The 16,803-nt window shown below is 53.2% G+C and overlaps 3 protein-coding genes across 4 annotated transcripts; all 3 read left to right on the plus strand.

Moving 5' to 3' along the window:
- Positions 1-568: 568 nt before the first annotated feature.
- On the plus strand, positions 569-6,413 carry HORMAD1 (HORMA domain containing 1). Its single transcript, XM_048929332.1, has 13 exons — positions 569-830; positions 1,353-1,497; positions 1,792-1,855; positions 2,240-2,276; positions 2,621-2,641; positions 2,739-2,765; positions 3,051-3,118; positions 3,311-3,462; positions 3,945-4,198; positions 4,589-4,652; positions 4,925-4,995; positions 5,146-5,229; positions 5,662-6,413. The coding sequence occupies exons 1-13, from the start codon at positions 798-800 to the stop codon at positions 5,740-5,742; spliced, it is 1,101 nt and encodes a 366-aa protein (XP_048785289.1). The 5' UTR covers positions 569-797; the 3' UTR covers positions 5,743-6,413.
- Positions 6,414-6,599: 186 nt separating this feature from the next.
- GOLPH3L (golgi phosphoprotein 3 like) lies at positions 6,600-10,082 on the plus strand. Of its 2 annotated transcripts, none has more exons than XM_048929336.1 (5): positions 6,600-6,815; positions 6,934-7,104; positions 8,652-8,783; positions 8,978-9,092; positions 9,354-10,082. In XM_048929336.1, the coding sequence occupies exons 2-5, from the start codon at positions 6,940-6,942 to the stop codon at positions 9,779-9,781; spliced, it is 840 nt and encodes a 279-aa protein (XP_048785293.1). In that variant the 5' UTR covers positions 6,600-6,815; positions 6,934-6,939; the 3' UTR covers positions 9,782-10,082. The 2 variants fall into 2 exon arrangements, with proteins under 2 accessions (XP_048785293.1, XP_048785292.1); XM_048929335.1 differs by having other exon boundaries at positions 6,600-6,834; positions 9,354-10,081.
- Positions 10,083-10,559: 477 nt separating this feature from the next.
- Positions 10,560-14,620, plus strand: ENSA (endosulfine alpha). Its single transcript, XM_048929360.1, has 3 exons — positions 10,560-10,740; positions 11,049-11,174; positions 13,104-14,620. The coding sequence occupies exons 1-3, from the start codon at positions 10,684-10,686 to the stop codon at positions 13,272-13,274; spliced, it is 354 nt and encodes a 117-aa protein (XP_048785317.1). The 5' UTR covers positions 10,560-10,683; the 3' UTR covers positions 13,275-14,620.
- The last annotated feature ends 2,183 nt before the right edge of the window (positions 14,621-16,803 follow it).

Consider the following 16,803-nt stretch of genomic DNA (forward strand, 5'->3'; position numbering starts at 1 on the left):
GCATTACAGCTGTAATGTGGTAACAAATACAACAAATCAAAGCTAAACCGGGGAGAAAAAATAAAATGTGAGAAGTCTCAGATCTCTGGGCTCCAAAATGACCTGAAAGTCATTCAGTGTCCATGGGGAGGTCTCTCTTCAGAGCCTGTTTGAGTCTGCAACTCTGTTGAATGCTTTAATATCTCGCATAGGGGAATTTAGTACTTATTTTTAAGACTGTCTGCTGAAAGAACCCAACTTGTTTGCAATTTACACTGAATCCACTGAATGCAGTTAGGAACAGTTTGTTCTCTCTTTCTGTGTTTTCTATTAAGGAAAAACCATAATTAATATTACTCATGTTCTGATCAGAGCACAGCAGGCATGGACCTCGTGGCTTTTCTTTGGGGCAGGGCTGTCTCTCTCTGTAGATTTGTATCATTTAAATAGGCAAATGCTGTGCTGGAAACCCAACAGGAATTTTTTTTTAAAAAAAAAAAAGGCCTTCAGGTATTTTTCTACCCGAAATTCATAACTTTGTTGTTCCTCACAGCTTTTCAGATCGAGGTAAACATAAATAAAATCAGCGCCATTCAGGTGAAAATTGGCGGGAAGCGACGGCCGCGCTCTCCCACCCCTCCCCCCTTTGCACACGACACAAAGAGCCGCGTGCCGGGCCTTCGAATCGCCCCGCCCCCCGCCTTTTGCACACGGCCCGAAGTTACCTCAGCGCAGGCGGCTGTCGGGCCGGGCCGCCGAGGCGCGATCTGAGGCGGGCTGCGGCCGAGGTGCTGCAGGTGCTGCGCTGAAGGAGAGCGATGGCGACTGCTCAGAAGCCCAAGAACTGTGTGGTACGGTTTAGTTCCATCACAGCGTCTTACTGAAGTAAAAAATAGCGAATCTTAGCTTAAATCAAACACCCAGCTGTGTCGTAAGCTTTCTTCACTTGAAAATTTGGGACTGTTCCATTTCTAACTCCAAATAAAGGTGCTCAGTGGCAAAATAGGGTCTCCAGAGTGTAATGTGTTTGTGTAAATGAGTGATGTCTTAAAGCATCGTCACACCAAGCATTACGGGTGGGGGCTGTGGGTTGATAGCTGGACTTCATAGAATCATTAAGGCTGGAAAGTTGTTTGTGAGATGCCCTCCCCTGTTGTGGGAGGCATTCCTGTGTGGGGCACCCACAGCTCTGGGCAGCCCTGTCTGATGATCCCAGGCAGTTCTCTTAGAGCTCTTCTCCAGCCTCAGTGGTGCTACAAACACACCTGGCTTTGTAAGTGCTGAAAATCACATCTGCCATTTCAAGTGTTTGGTAGGCAGGCTGTAATCCGTACAGATTTGGTGTTGAAAGATGACTGATTTCTCTTTTGCAGAGTGCAGTTGCGTTTCCCAATAAAATATACACAGAACAGCAGTCCCTGACTCTCGTGAAGAGGCTGCTGGCTGTGGCAGTGTCCTGCATTACCTACCTGAGAGGGATCTTCCCTGAAAGCGCCTATGGGACCAGATACCTGGATGGTAACAGGCTGTTCTCAAGCTTTTTTGCATAGCAGATGAGCCCAGGGTGGTTGTTGAGTTTGTTCTTAAGCCACTTCATTCATTTAATTAAAGGCAGTAGCTATTTCCCATGACCACACTGAAACTTCACTGTACGGTCGTTATTGAATGCTACTAAAGATAGCAGTGATGCTGATAGAGCAGTAAGAGCATTTGCACTTTAATCTATGCTTAACAGAGTGCCTGAAGAATGAGCTTCGCTTCCAGTGTTGTTGGTTTTTGTCCTTAAAGATGGCTTTTTCATTTTCTTTTGAGATCTCTGTGTCAAAATCTTAAGGGAAGACAAAAACTGCCCCGGCTCGACTCAGCTGGTGAAATGGTACGTTGACCACACACTCACACAGCAGTTACAGTGCGTGAATTCTGAAAGGTAGCTCTCTAGTTAGCAACTGTAAGGAAAGCTTCACCCTGTGGAAGCAAGCAAGTGCCCAGCTCGTGTTCTTAGTGCCTGATCTTCGCTATCTGGATGTGGCTAAGTTCTTGTCATGCTTTTATCCATCATAACACGCAGTCAGGCATCAGAAACAGTGCTGTGAACACATGGATGGTTGCAGGCACAGGACTGCATCGTGTACACACCACAGAGAATTCCTGAGGGTTGAATGTATTCAAAAGAACCGTAAGGAAGAGGTGCATTTGCAGGCTGTCCTTAGAGGTGAAACTAATAGGAATCAGGACTAGCTGGGCTGTTTGCTTTTTGCAGGATGTTGGGATGCTACGATGCCTTGCAGAAGAAATACGTAAGTCTTCCAGTGTTATTCAGCTATTTGAAGTGCATTTAAATATTCGTGTATGTGATTCCACTGCTTGCCACTGCAGCCAGGGGAGCCTCTGGTTACAGGAAAACTGTTCTTTGATGCACTGAAACAGCTAAAGTGTGGGAGTTCAGGGTACTGTTTGTTGTGTGCTCGATCTCTGGAGGCCACATAAGCAAATCCTTTCTCCAAGAGATGAGCTGAACGTATGAAGAGCTTGATTGCTTTGAGTAGGCCTGGAGTGGTCGTAGTTGGTTTTGAGAGCTGAAGAAACAAAACAGCAGAAGTGGGCTGAGCACATCTGACGTTGTTCTTTTTGCTTCTCACAGCTGAGGATGGTCGTCCTGGCGGTAAGTGGTGGAAGAGTAAAGCCCTTGTGTCTAAAGGTTGATGCTCAGATGTGTGTGGGTCTTAATCTGTCCCCTGCCCTTCCTTTCAAACCTCCAGGTCTACACCCACCCGGATGATCCTCAGGTAAATCTGGCAGAGCAGGAATGTTTGGATAGAAAACTCCAGACTAAATCTTGGAGTTTCTTTCATGTGAATTCATCCTGGCAGCCCCTGGCTCAGCTTCGTTGAGCCTTGGTGACTTTGTGCGTGTTAAATCTGGTAAGGATTCAAATGCAGTGTTTCAAATGCATGGGACAAGAGTTAAGGACTGTGATTTAAATAAAGGTCAGTCGGGGACTGAATGGAAGCAGCAGCAGTATTGGCTTCCTTGACAACTGATAATTTAATAATTACTGCATTTGTTTGCAGACAATTACAGAATGTTACCACTTCAAATTCAAGTACACCCCCAGCGGGCCGGTCCTGAACCTCAGCAGGTACTGCCAGCCTGCCCTGCCCAGGAGCTCTTTGGTCTGTCTGTAATTCTAGATCAGCGTGGTCCATTATTTAGCCTTAGTTTTAAAACACAGTGAATCATTTCAGCATTTAAACTCGCGCAGCCCGCAGTTGCGTGTCTTAAAACAGCAGCCCTTCAGTCTGTATGAAAGCTGAGTGTTCTCTGTTTGCAGTAAGAACAAACAGAGCGATTCTGCCATCAGCTGTGCAGACACCAAGAAGGCGAGCATCCTCCTCATCCGCAAGATCTACATTCTGATGCAGAACCTGGGCCCGCTCCCAAACAACGTCTGCCTGACAATGAAGCTCTTCTACTATGATGAAGGTGGTGTTTCCCCATCGTTTTGACTGATCTGCTGTGCCGAGATCCTTGAGAGCGATTAAAAGAAAGAATTTCACGTGTAATCTTTACATCTGCTGGGGCTTGATTATTTCTCAGGACAGTTTCTGAAGTGCAGGGGGCGCTGCTCTGATCTCCCAGCAGGAATACGGCCTTACAGCTGACTTGGTTGCAGTGGGAGTTTTAAGGGCAAACTGGGTTGTTCTGAGTGCATTAGGAAGTGCTGTGTGCCAGTTGGTGCTGCCCTCTCAATGTCTGGCAGCAGCTGCTGCTTTTTAGAGGAATTTCTAGCTCATCTGCTTGCCTGCGTGAACTGTTTCAAACGGTTGTTGTAGAGGGAAAGAACTTCATTTAATACGAGTGGAATATTAGTAATTCCTTTCCTCCCACATGCGTTTTTTAACAGCTTTGTATTCAAGGCAGAAAAGTCTCTTAACCCTGTAAGCTGAGCTGCTTTTCTCCTGCAGTTACACCTCCTGATTATCAGCCCCCTGGCTTCAAGGAGAGCGAATGTGAGGGGATGATATTCGAGGGAGAGCCCATGTACCTGAACATGGGTGAGGTGCCAACGCCGTTCCACATGCTGAAAATGAAAGTCACAACTGACAAACAGAGAGTAGAAAACTGCGATGAAAGCATTCTGAAGCAAAAAGAGCCCAGTCTGCCCCCGCCGGTGCTCACGGTGGATGGAGATGAAGCAGAAGAAAGCCAGCACAACATGGTGAGAACTCGAGTGCTGCTGCAGCTTTCGGAACTGTTTTCAATCTGTGTGGTAGAAAGGGGCCATTAATTCTGCTGCATCTGTTAGTGTGGTGTTATGAACAAGGAATGCAGTGTTTCTGTGGCACTCTGAGGAAGATGTTATGTGCTCAAAGTTTTTTTCTAGGATTGCAGTCATTTCAGACGGATGTTCTTCAGTGACTGAGTTCCATCTCTGCCTGCTTGTGTTGATGGGGAAGTAACACTGAGCTGGGCTGCACATCCTGTATCAGATTCAATAACCTTATAAACACGTGTTGTTTCACTTAGAATCCATCTGAGGAGATCTGACTGCTGTGAGCAGGAGCTCTCTGCTTCTGTCTGCAGTAATTGGGCCCCTTTCTCATTCCAGGAAGATCCCACGTTGGATAACAAAGCAGGAGATGGTGATCATGCAGATGCTTTGGAAGCTCAAGGTAGAACTTGTCTTTTATTTCAATACAAGAGATTTACAAAGCTGTCTGAAATAATGCTGCTGTCATCCTGCAATCCTTGGCTCGTTTAGCATGGCTGAAGAGCAGCACTGTGCTGATCTGTGGACTGTAGGGAAGACTGCATGGATTGGAAACAGGAGGAAGCACCCATTCTTTATCTGTGGTGCACGATTCCTCCCCCAGCTCAGAGCCCTGCAGAGGTGTGAGGCTGGGAGTGCATTGCTCACAGTGTGCTTCGCTTTGCTTTCTTACAGAGGAGGATTTTCCTTGTGGAAGGGATGAAGTTTTGAAGGAGAACAGAAACCAGTACGTCTCCAATCCTCAGGTATGAAAGCTGAAAATGGGAAAACCTCATTTAAATGTGGAGGATGACTTCAAACGCAGGTGCTGAAGGTTCTTAAGGCAGAACAGCCCCAGGTACCTGAGTGCTTTAGGAAATGCTTTGCAGCATTTATTTTCAGATTCTTTTCTTTAGGTTGATCATCTGGCCAGGAAGACCTCTGAACTTAATGTGTCAGAAAGCAGGACGAGGAGTGGGAAGTTATTCCAAGCCTACATTGTGAGTGTCAGCTTTTCTTTACTTCTTTGAGATGTTTTCTGCTCCAGTGAATAAAACTGTCGGCTTTGCTACACTTTATGCTGAAATAATGGATTCTCATTGCCTTGATTGATGGACATCAGCACGTTCTGATCCTTAGCGTCAAACCAAGTCTGTTCCAAAGAGCTGAAAGCTGAGCACAGGTTGAGGCAAAGCTCATTAGGATTGATTGATATTTGCTAGAGAATAGACTTAGCGAAGCTCCCTGCCGCCTCGGCGCACTGCTGGGAGGGAGCCGGGTTCCGCTGGGCCTGCAGGTGGAGCAGCGGCGTCTGTGCTGCCATCTGCCCTTGGGAGGGAGGCAGCGTTGGGTCCCCCGCCCCCAGCGCTCGGTGCTTCTCCCCGTGCTCAGTTCCGTGACGGCGCTGTAACGCCGGCCCTGTTCTGTTGCAGATTCACCAGGCTGAGCCCTCCTCAAGTCAGGATGTGCTGCCAAAAAGGAGGAAGATGAGCGAGCCGAAGGAGCAGTTCTAGACACCCGTCCCCTGCTGTCTGCCTCGCAGGGTGCTCCTCCACTGCTTCCTCCTTGTGTTTAACGTGAATGTTAATACTGAAATTCCTTTGGGGGGTTTCCTGTGCTATGGGTGGATTTAAGGAGAGGAAGTTTATCGAGAAGCCCAGATGGAGAAATGAGCAGTGAGTTTCTATGGGGGGTTGCATCCCTGTCAAGAAACGCTCACAGAATGCTGCTGCAATTCTGATCAGCTTCCTGGTGTTAAAGTTTTTCTTGTGAAAAAAGAGCAGAGCTGGAGCTGTTAGAGGTCTCTGATTCTTTGCATTTCTTCCAGACCGAAGTGTAGTCACTCTTCATCCCATTAATTAATATCCCATGCCAAGTGCAGGCAGCTGGATGGCTGCTTGCGTACCATTAATTGTTGGCAGCTGTTTGTTAGAATGGTGTGAGATGATTTAAAAAAGAAACTGTTTCAGTTCGGGTGTGTTGATTCGTGTGTTCAGGTGGAATGATTAATTGCTAGAGTTGGAGGAGGTGCCACTTTTATTCCACCAAAGCGATGGTTGACTTTGGATGTGCTGTAGAGATGCTGCCCGTTGCTCAGAGCTGCTGCTCTCTTTTGGTCTGGGTAGCTGAATGTTTCTTGACACGTTTGAATTTGTCCCGTTTGATCGTATTAAAACACTGTTCTTCAACAGTTGGTTGCTGTCTTTCTTTTATGCTTTGAGCGCATTTAGGGCCGTTAATAAAACACGGGGACTGTTGTGGGTGGTCAGTGGAGTTCACGTTCTTGTCTCCGACCTCATCTGGGATGGTGAGAGCAAAGAGGGCCAAATAAAGGCAGTGCTGCTCTGTGCTGAGCGGTGCTGCTGCAGGCGAGGGATGGCGCTGTGGGCTCTGCAGCGCTGTGAGCGTCAAGGGCTGGCAGCAGCTCCAGGTGTGCAAAACCCGACCCAGGCCCTGGAGCCCTCTCAGCCCGGAAGCCCTCAGGGCAGGACGTCCCCGTGGCGGCTGCGATTCCTGGTTCCTTCCCGGAGGTGCAGTCATCTGAATCAACACGTCACCGCGCGGCAGCGGCCGCTCCCAGGGCCAGGTGAGCTGAGAGCTCCGGGGTAAGAGAGGCAGAGAGTCCCTGTCCTCCCTGAGGCCATGCTCCGAGTCGGGCTGTTGCCGTACCCCTCGCTCTCGGCACCTCTGTTCTTTATCCCCAGGTGGGGATGACGACGCTCACACGTCGGGGATGGCGTGGGGACAAAAGGACTGAGCCTGAGCAGGACGCGGCTGCAGACAGGGAGCTGCCTGACGATGACTCTGACAACTCCAAAGCCCCCCGCCTCACGCTGATGGAGGAGGTGCTGCTCCTGGGGCTGCAGGACAAGGAGGTGAGAGATGCTCCAGCGGCTGAAAGCTTGTTTGAGTTCTAACCCCGAGTCCTCCCCAGCTCAAACAACCCCCAAACACCCCCCACCAGTGGCTCAGAGGGAGCTGTGGGGCTCGATGGGGCAGCTGAGGGTTGCATGCAAGCACTGCCCAGCAGCAGCTCTGCCCTGGGGGGGGGTGGGAAGCCACAGTGGCTGTGCACGGTTGTGGTGTTGCTGTTTGCAGAGCATTTACTCTGGGGGAGCTTTGCAGTTGTTTTCTCTGCACAATGCCCAGCTCAGACCATTCGCCTTGTGCTCCCAGCCTGCAGCTGTGGGCTGGTGGCTGCCCTGCCTGGGGAGCCGGGGTAAGAATAGGGCTCATGGGCTGAGCAGGAGGCACAGGAGAGCAGAATGCTGTGCAGGAACCTTGGAGCAAATATTTGAGAGCAGCATGGGAGTGTGGTGCAGTTTACATTCTCCCTGGGCTACGTTAAACATTCTCTGTGTGGTTAATGTGTTCCTGGGATCTTTGGCCAGCAGGAAATTAAGTGAGCACAATAGATAAGGAAAAAAAAGATTTTTTCACATGCTTGCTTTGGTTTTTGTGGGTTTTTTTTTTCCCCCTTCTTGTCCTTCCACATTCCTCCATGGGGCAGCAGAAACCTGGCAGCCAGCTGGGCTCCGTGGCCCAGCTCTCCTGTGGGCTCATGGCTGGACTGGTAAAAAAAACGGAGAATTTTAGGCAAATCCAATGCAGCTTCATTCTTGTAAGCACCAAGCTGTCATGATTCTGACATGAGCTTTCAACTTACCCCTAAAATTCAGGGTGGGAATATCCAACAAATCAAAACCTTTGGTGACATCTGTACCCTTTCTCCTTGGGAAATTTATTTGTTAACCTGCTAAAAAAAAAACCAAATCCATTGCATCTGCTGTGATGGAATGAAGCGGGGCATGTTGTGCAAGCATAAAGAGTTGCTTTGTCTCTACTCACCAGGAAGTGAAGAAAGCAAATAAAGTTAAAATCTCTACTTTATAGAATCATCGAATCACCAAGGTTGGAAAAGACCTCAAAGCTCATCCAGTCCAACTGTTCACCTATCACCAACAGCTCCCACTAAACCACGTCCCTCAGCACAACATCCAGCCTTTCCTTGAACACCCCCAGGGTCAGTGACTCCACCACCTCCCTTGGCATCCATTCCAATGCCTGACCACCCTTTCTGAAAAGTAATTCTTCCTCATGTCCAGCCTGAATCTCCCCTGTTGTAGCTTGAAGACTTTATGGTTCTCTCAGCTACGTGAGCTGAACAACGCAGTGTTTATAGCACTGTGCAAACACACGGTGGGGAACTGAACAGCGCTGAGGAGAGAGGAGTCACTGCCTGCTCCTGAGGGCAGCACTGTGGATGCTACAGGGCTGGATGGCGTTGGCTTGCACTGCTCACAGTGTGACAGGGGCTCCGAGGAGGAAAATGTTCTTGGCTGGATGTTGGGCATTCAGCACAGGGGAGAACCAGCTCCTGTCCCTCCTGTCCCCAGCTCCCTGCCTGTCCCCTTGCTTGCAGGGCTACCCATCCTTCTGGAACGACTGCCTGTCCCCTGGTCTGCGTGGCGGCATCCTCATCGAGCTGGCACTGCGGGGCCGCATCCATCTGGAGCCACTCACAGCCAGGAAGAAGCAGCTGCTGGACAGGAAGGTGATGGCAGTGGGGCTCAGGGGGGTGGTTTAATGAGTCCCAGCTATTGTGTGCCCCACAGAGTTGCTTCCCCGTGATGCTGTGCTGTGCTGGATGGCTTTGGCTCATGGGTTTGCCCACCGATGCCCCATTTGTGGCACATCTCATGTGTCTGCCCACGTCTGGGCCTTACAGTTTCTGGTTGGTTCTCACAGGTGCTGCTGAAGTCGGCTGCTCCCACTGGTGATGTCCTCCTGGATGAGACCCTCCGGCACATCAAAGCCTCTGAGTCCACGGAAACGGTGCAGACCTGGATAGAGCTGCTCACAGGTTGGTCCAGGGGGGAAAAAGAGCAGATTCCTGGAAGGGCTTGGGTTGGAAAGTACCTTGCAGACAGTGCAGTCCCTTCCCCTGCCGTGAGCACGGATGCTTGGCCCTGAGCACCTCCAGGGCTGGGGCACCCACACTGCTCTGGGTTGAATTTCCACCTCACATCTGACTTAAACCTCCCCTCTTTTAGCTTAAAGCCATTCCACTTATCCATTCCACCCCAACTCTGTTGTGATCCCATGGTTCCGTGATTCTCCCCAGGCGAGACCTGGAACCCCTTCAAGCTGCAGTATCAGCTGCGGAACGTGCGTGAGCGTGTCGCCAAGGGCCTGGTGGAGAAGGGGATCCTCACCACGGGGAAGCAGAGCTTCCTGCTCTTCGACATGACCACCCACCCCGTCTGTGACACCACTGAGAAGCAACGCCTGCTGAGGAAGCTGCAGGACAGCGTGTTGGAGCGCTGGATGGGGGACCTGCGCCGCATGGACCGCAGGCTGCTGGCGCTGCTGGTGCTGGCCCACACCTCAGATGTGCTGGAGAAGGCTTTGGGCAGCCTGGAGGACACCCAGTATGAGATGGCCATGAGCAGAGCCAAGGATGTGCTGGAGGCCGATGCGGAGCTGGAGGCGGCCCAGGGCAGAGGGACAGAGGTGATCTGGGCTGTGCTGGCAGCCTTTAACAGGGCCTAAATCCTACAGTGGGCCCACGAGAGGTGGCTGAGGGCTGTGGGTCCACGCGTGGAGCTGCTCCCCTGGGAAGGGCCCTGTGCCCCTTGGGGGCTGCATGCAGAGCCTCCTCCTCCACCCTGCTGTGTTGGAATTGGGACCTGGTGCCTTTGTGGCTGCAAGTGCTGGGGGGAGCTCGAGGGTCTCTGTGTCAGAGAGGAAGGGAAAAGTTTACACTGTTTTTTTTATTACTGTTTTGTGGTTTCTTTTTTTCTTGTTCTTCTACCCCACTTCCCCTCCTGGGCAGCGTGAACGTGTTCCTTTGCATCCTGCAGCAGTTCCCTCTGTGCTCTGCCTCCATGGTGGCTCAGCTCCTATTTTGCGTGGATTTGGGGGTGGGAGAAGCGGGGGCAGCGCCAGCACTGGGCCTCGCGGCGCTTTGGAAGCATTGCGGGGCTGCCACGGTGTGGGGTGGGGGTGAGGACCTGGGGGGCGCTGGGAGTAGAGGGCGCTACGGGTTCTGCTGTGCTCCTTCTGCCCACCAGGGGGCGCCCGCTTCCAGAGCAGTCCCAGCGCCCAGACTGTGACCACGCCCCTCCTCCCGGACCGCTCTGCCTATTGGTTCTTCTCACTGTCCATCAAGCTCAGTAGCTCACACGTTCCCTTGCTTTCTCACTTCCCATTGGTTCCGACAGCACCACGCAGAGTGGCCAAGCCCGGCCTTTTTCCCCGCCCCCCGCGGGCTCTCATTGGTCGTGCGTGACGTCACCACGGCTTCCTCACTGCGCCCATTGGGCACGTGCCTGTCCGTCACGCAGCCGGGGCGTCAGGGGGCGGTGGCGGCCATTTTGGAGCAGAGCGCAGGGCCGAACGGCGCGCAGTGAGCGCGGAGGCAGCGCGGAGCCCCAAGGCCGCCACACTCCGCCATGGCCGCCCAGTTGGGTACCGGCGCCCGCGCGGAGGACTCCGGGCAGGAGAAACAGGTGAGGAACAGCGTGGCGGGCCCTCCCGCTTCCCGTTGGCTCTGCAGCGCGCCACTCTTCCTTGCCCCGCTCACCGGTTGGCTTCTGCCGCCGTTGTTCCAGCCTCTTATTGGCTGCGGTGCTGGCGCGGAGGCGGGACTTCCGGGAGAGGCTTGTGGGACTCGGGTTGCGGGGCTCCGTGTGGGCCGGTTACCCGCAGAGCCCGGTGCGCTCCTTCGGGCTGCGTGTGGACGCTGAGGGACATCGGTCCCCTCGGTCGTTTGGTCTGCCGTGGGTCCGAAGCTTTTACATCCACCGCTGTCTTTCAGGATTCGCAGGAAAAGGAAACCGTCATCCCGGAGCGGGCCGAGGAGGCGAAGCTGAAGGCCAAATACCCCAACCTGGGCCAGAAGCCCGGCGGCTCCGACTTCCTCATGAAGAGGCTGCAGAAAGGGGTACTTATCGCTCCTTATGGGCTCCGTGCTCTCCATGCAGCGGGGCCACGTCAGCACTCGCAGCATCACAGAGCCATGGGGGCTGCTTTGTGCCCCCCTTGTCCTGGCACTGCCCCGTCCTCCTGACCCTGCCCTTCTCATACTGCTCACAGCCCCCTCAGTCTTCTCCAGGAGAGCAGCCTGGAGCTCTCAGCCATTCCCCATCAGGTGACGTTCAGTGCCCAACATGGGACCCTCCCAGCACCTCCCAGCCTGCTTGGAACTGGGGAGCCCAGCACTGAGCCCAGAGCTCCAATTGTGCCCTCCCCACAGCAGAGCAGAGGGGAGGAGCACCGCCCTGCCCTGCTGGCCGTGCTCTGGGCGTTGCACCCAGGGTCCCCCTGGCCCTCATAGGGCACACTGCTGGCTTGTGGCCACTGGGACAACTGAGCCCTTCTCTGTAGAGCCAAAATCCCGTTGAGCGTGCGGATTAAGGAAATGTGGGGAGAAATGTGCAGATCCCCGCAGCCTTCAGTGTCCAGGTGTTTCTGCTCTGTGTTTTGCTCGTGTTCTGGGCTGGTGCAGAGGGCACGGGGGATGCCAGAAGTCAACAGGAAAAGCCAATCCTATGGCTGTGCTCCCTGGTAAAGTAATTAAATCCTTCCCCAAGAGCCCTCTGCAGCTGCTTGGGTTGCTGCTGAAGGCTCTTCTCTTTGCACAGGATGATGCAGAAATCCCTTCGAGCTGTTGTGTGCATGGCTGAATGCCTCAGCCACCCCGTACTGCTGGTCCTGGTGCAGCTGCCTGAGCAGTCCCTGTGTGTGCTGCATTGCTGACAGGAATGCTGGTGGTGTTTTAGATACCAGCTCCTAAAGCAAGCACAGAAATGAGGATTTAATTATTTAACACCAAGCGGGAAAGGGCTTTAGGGCTGGGCTGGGCTTTGTGAGGCCTTCAAATCTGTTTGTAGCACTACAGTGTCACCAAATATCCTGAGGTGGAAGGGACCCCCAGGGATCACTGAGTCCAAATCCTTTCTCCACACAGGACCACCCAGTGTTCAAGCAGCATTTCTCAGAGCACTGTCCAAACTCTGCTTGTCCTTTTGCCCTTTGCTCTGCTGTCAGCAGGGCAGAGCAGCACAGAGTCATGGCAAGGGAGTGGAATGCCCTTCGCACCACAGCTCAGCATTGCTGGGAGGTGTCTCAGGGCTGCATCTCTGCAGGCATTTGGCCCTTTGGTTTCAGCTGCAGGAATCTGTCTGGGCTGTGGGCTGGGCTGTGCTCACTGGGGAGGACGTCCTGCCTTTGACCCACAGCTCACATGTTTGCCAAACTGGAATAAACTAAATCAGCAAATGTCCCCCAGCTGTGCTGCTGTAGCTGAGCCTGTCTGGAGGAGGCTGCTGACGCAGCGTCTGCCCCACAGCCACTGTTAGAATCACAGAATCATAGAATGGGTTGGAAGAAACCTCCAGCTCCACCCCTACCGTGGGCTGTGTGGGCAGCTCAGGCTGCCCAGCATGGGGGACCCACACCTCTGTGGGCAGCAGTGCCAGCGCTGCACCGCCTCTAGGTGAAGAATTTCTGCTTCATGTCTGACCTAAATCTCCCCTCGTTTAGCTTAAAGCCATTCCCTCTTGTCCTGTTACTGCCTGCCTGTGTAAGAAGTCGCTCTCCCGTGTGTTTATAAGCTCCCTTCAAGTAGTGGAAGGAGAGGGGATGGGGATGGAGGCTGCTGGCTGGGCTGAGACACCTGAGCCGTGCTGGGCGTTGTGGGAGCTGCTAAATAAAGGCCCTACAGCTGCCTTGGACTTTCCCCTTGTGTGTTGTTTCGGTGATAAGTTTTGGGTGTCACAGCTTCTTAAAGGTGTGAGTTGTAGCCCGTTGTGTGCAGCTTGGCCATCCCAGGGTGCTTCAGAGTAACCTGAACTCCTTTTTTCTCTTTCAGCAAAAATACTTTGATTCTGGTGACTACAACATGGCCAAGGCGAAGATGAAGAACAAACAGCTGCCGACTGCGGGGCCGGATAAGAACCTGGTGACAGGAGACCACATCCCCAAACCTCAGGACCTCCCGCAGAGAAAATCCTCACTCGTCGCCAGCAAACTGGCAGGGTAGCCCATGCTCACGGGCTGGTTTTTTTTCCTGTTTTCTCTTTTCTTTTGGTTAATTGGATTGAACTTCACTGTACCATAGAGCTGGGAGCACCAGAATCCACATAGTTATACGAGTATTTGTAGCAAACACACACCACAACCAAGAAGAACATGAGATGCTGGTAGCCCAGGCCACGCAGGCAGACCTTTGGTGGAGTCGGTTGCACGTTTGCTTTTTGCGAGCAGGTTTGCTGCCTTACCTCTCACAGTGCTCACAACCATCCCTGCTCACAGTCCCTGCAGTGCTGCATCCCTCCCTGCAGCGCCCTGAGGGAAGTGAGGAGCACTGAGAGGAGTTGTGTGGTGTCATCGTGTTGTTTTCTTCGGGTGTCTGTAGGGGAAGACGCGGAGGGGGAAGTGGCAGAAGCCGATACGTGGCCTGCAGTCTGGTTAGGTGTGTGTGTTAGAGTTGTTAATGAAGTGGTTGAGTTGCTGGCTGCAATGGAGGCAGCAGCCTTGGAGGCTTTGCAGGCAGTTTCTCTCCTCCTGCTCTGTCCTCTGCCAAGGATGCCTGCAGCTGTGAATGGAGCTGCCTGCTCAGAGCCCGGAGTCGTGCACAGGGCTGCTGGTTGGGATGGGTGTGATGTGAGAGCAGCAGGACAGCGGCACCCCAGGGAGGAGAAAGAGAAGATTGTAGAGGCAAACGTGTGTTGGCAATGTCATGCACCCCTTGAGGTTCTTTTTTTTTTTCTTTTGTCCTTTTTTTCTCTTGCCTTTTTGTTTCAGGCTTGAAAAAAAGCAAACCATGAAGTCAGTGTGGTGGCTGCAGCAGAGTGGGGCGCGCTCAGTGCCCGCTTGGTGCTGCTGAAGCAGCTCCAGGTGTGGGGCGTTCAGTGGGGCTGAGGTTTGTGCCAGGGCAGCACTGAGTCCAGGCCAGATTTGAGCCCAGTTGTAGAGGTGAAGCAGGCCGTGTGGGTTTTGGGGAGCTGTGTTGGATCAGGAGAAAACAAAGGAGGGAGGCAGTGGGTGATGATGCACCGCACAGCTTTCCTCACATGTGATCCTGGCCGGGTCGCTCACAGAGCTGCACTTTATTGCACTCCCATGCTGCTGCTCTGAGCAGGGAGCGAGGCTGTGCTCAAACACATCTGCTGTCAGGTGGCTCATCAGTGACCCTGGGCGAGGAGCCGTGGCCCTACAGCCATGGACTTTGCTCTGAGGAGTGTGGCAGGGACAGGCAGTGTGCCTCGCGCAGCTCCTCGCCCAGCCCCGCGCTGCCTGCTAGGATGCTCTGCTGTTGGTCCCAGCTGCATTGTAAATAGATACGAATCATATATACAAATATATATATAATTTTTTACATCTTCATTTGTCCTCGTTTCTGGTGTGCTGTGCTTCAAAAAAAGAAAAAAGAGGAAAAACGAGAGAAAAACAGTGAAAAATGCAAAGCGGCTTTGGGCTGCGCCTGTGCTGCTGCCTGCGCCCGCTGGGGGCAGGGAGGGAGCGAGTGACTCTGACCATGTCTTCCCTGCTTTGCTGGAAATGCCAGGCATGTTTGCACAGCGGGAGGAAGCGATTGTGACAACACAGGATGAGAACCAGCAAGAGAAGTTCCCTAAAACGACCGTAATGCGCTGTGGGTGACGTCTGTTCTGTCCCCGAAGCAGCAGAGCAGTGTTGTCTGCACGTCCATCGCATGATGGAATCTGCCTTTGCTTTTAGGGGTGTTTCGCCTTTGTCCTCTGCTCCTGTGTAAGTATTGCAAGGAGGAGGGTGACAGATTGGGCTGAACCAACAGGAGAAAAGTCTTGTGTTCAGCACCGGGTATCCAAGGGTGTTTTTGGTGCTCCCTGAACCCAAAGGGGTTTCTTTGAAGTGGGAAGGGCAGAAGTGGCTCCTGGGCCCTGTTCTGCCTCAGCCCCACGCTGGGTCTCAGCTGACCTCGTGGCAGGCACAGGAGGGGAGGAGTTTTCCCCTCTTTCAAAAGAAATCTCCATTCCGTGCCCTGCGCCAGGGGCTCCTGGTGCCTCCAGAGGACAGAGCTGCTCCGTGGTGACGTGTCCCCTCACCAGGGCTGTGCTGCCCTGAGCCCGCAGCCGTTACTTGCCCACGTCATCAGTCCTGATGTCACACTTTGCTTCCTCCAGCTGCTGGCGTCACTGGCGTTCAAAGCATTGCGCCGACCCTCCCCACAGCCCCGTCATCCCGTCGTCAGACATCCTGCTCCCCTTTCCCCCACCCCAAATCAGCCATTTCGTCATCCCCTCAGTCCACTTCAAAGCAGGAGCCGGCTGTTTGCACAGGGACACGCTGTTCCAGCTGGGTGCCAAGTATGTGCGGGTGTTTGTTTGTGCTTTAGAGCTTGGCACTGCTGGGGAAATATGTGCTGGGCGCTGCCCTGAGCTGCTGGAGCGAGCTGAGCTCGCTTCTGTTATTGCTCCCAGTGCCAAGAATTCGTTTCCCGACAAGGACGCATTCCTTGAGGCCACAGGGAAGGCTCTGCAATGGGATTTCTCCTTCCAGACCCTGGTGTTGCCTGGTCCTGCTTGAAGGAGTGGGCAGCAGGGCAAAGGGTGTGTGGGGTTCACGCATGACCCTGTTCTTTTACAGCCTGGGGCAAAAGGGCATTGGGAACACTGGGGCAGGGCTGCACCCTGAGCTCACAGCCTCCTCCTCTGCCAGTGGGTGGTGACACTCCGGATGGTGACAGAGACGTGAGTTTGCAGTGCTTTCGGGCCCCCCAAAATCACCTTCACCTTGAGTTCTTCACATTGGCAAGTCCCCAGGTCCTCGCTGCCTCTCTGGAGGAGGAAGATCTGTCTTAGGGGCTCTGTGGGGTTTCCCATCTGGTATTTTATCTGCACAGCTGGAGTTTCCCTCCATCCCACGCACCACCATCCTGATCAGGGTCAGGGCTTTCAGGGGTTTCCTTTGTCCCTTTTGTGGGGCCGTTTGCTTCCCATTTTCCCACTCCTCAAGGTTTTGGTGGCGACCCCTCGCTCCAAAGGTAAACCAGAGTCCAGCCCCCAAAGCTGCCTCAGGCTGACGTCACTTTCCTTTGGTCCAGAGCTGCACCCACACTGGGCATTCAATGGCCTTTGGACTGAACAGCACCACAGCCCTTCCTGCAGGGAAACCCTTAGGGGGCAACTAAGAGTGGATGATTCCTCACAGGTCTGATTTCCAGAATCCTGCCCATCTTTGGGCACAAAAACCTATTGAGTGTGGAGCTGGTTGAACTGCACCAGGAGCTTTGCCCCACTCCAGCACCTTGCCACTGCTCCTGGCTCTTTCACAATGGTGAAGATGGAGCTGGAGGCCTGGGGGTGAAGAATCTTGACTTCTACAACAGCTTGGGTTGGAAGGAACCTTACAGCCCCAATCTGTGCTGTAGGCTGGAAGGAACCTCATGGCCCCAACCTGTGCTATGGGTTGGAAGGAACCTTATGGCCCCAACCTGTGCTGTGGGTTGGCACCATTGCCTCGGGTGGCAGCTGCTGGTGGTGCTGTGTTCTCTGCGTGGTGCCCACTGACTGCAGCAGATGAAGACG

Source organism: Lagopus muta, chromosome 29, assembly GCF_023343835.1.
Source record: "Lagopus muta isolate bLagMut1 chromosome 29, bLagMut1 primary, whole genome shotgun sequence".
NCBI lineage: Eukaryota > Metazoa > Chordata > Aves > Galliformes > Phasianidae > Lagopus > Lagopus muta.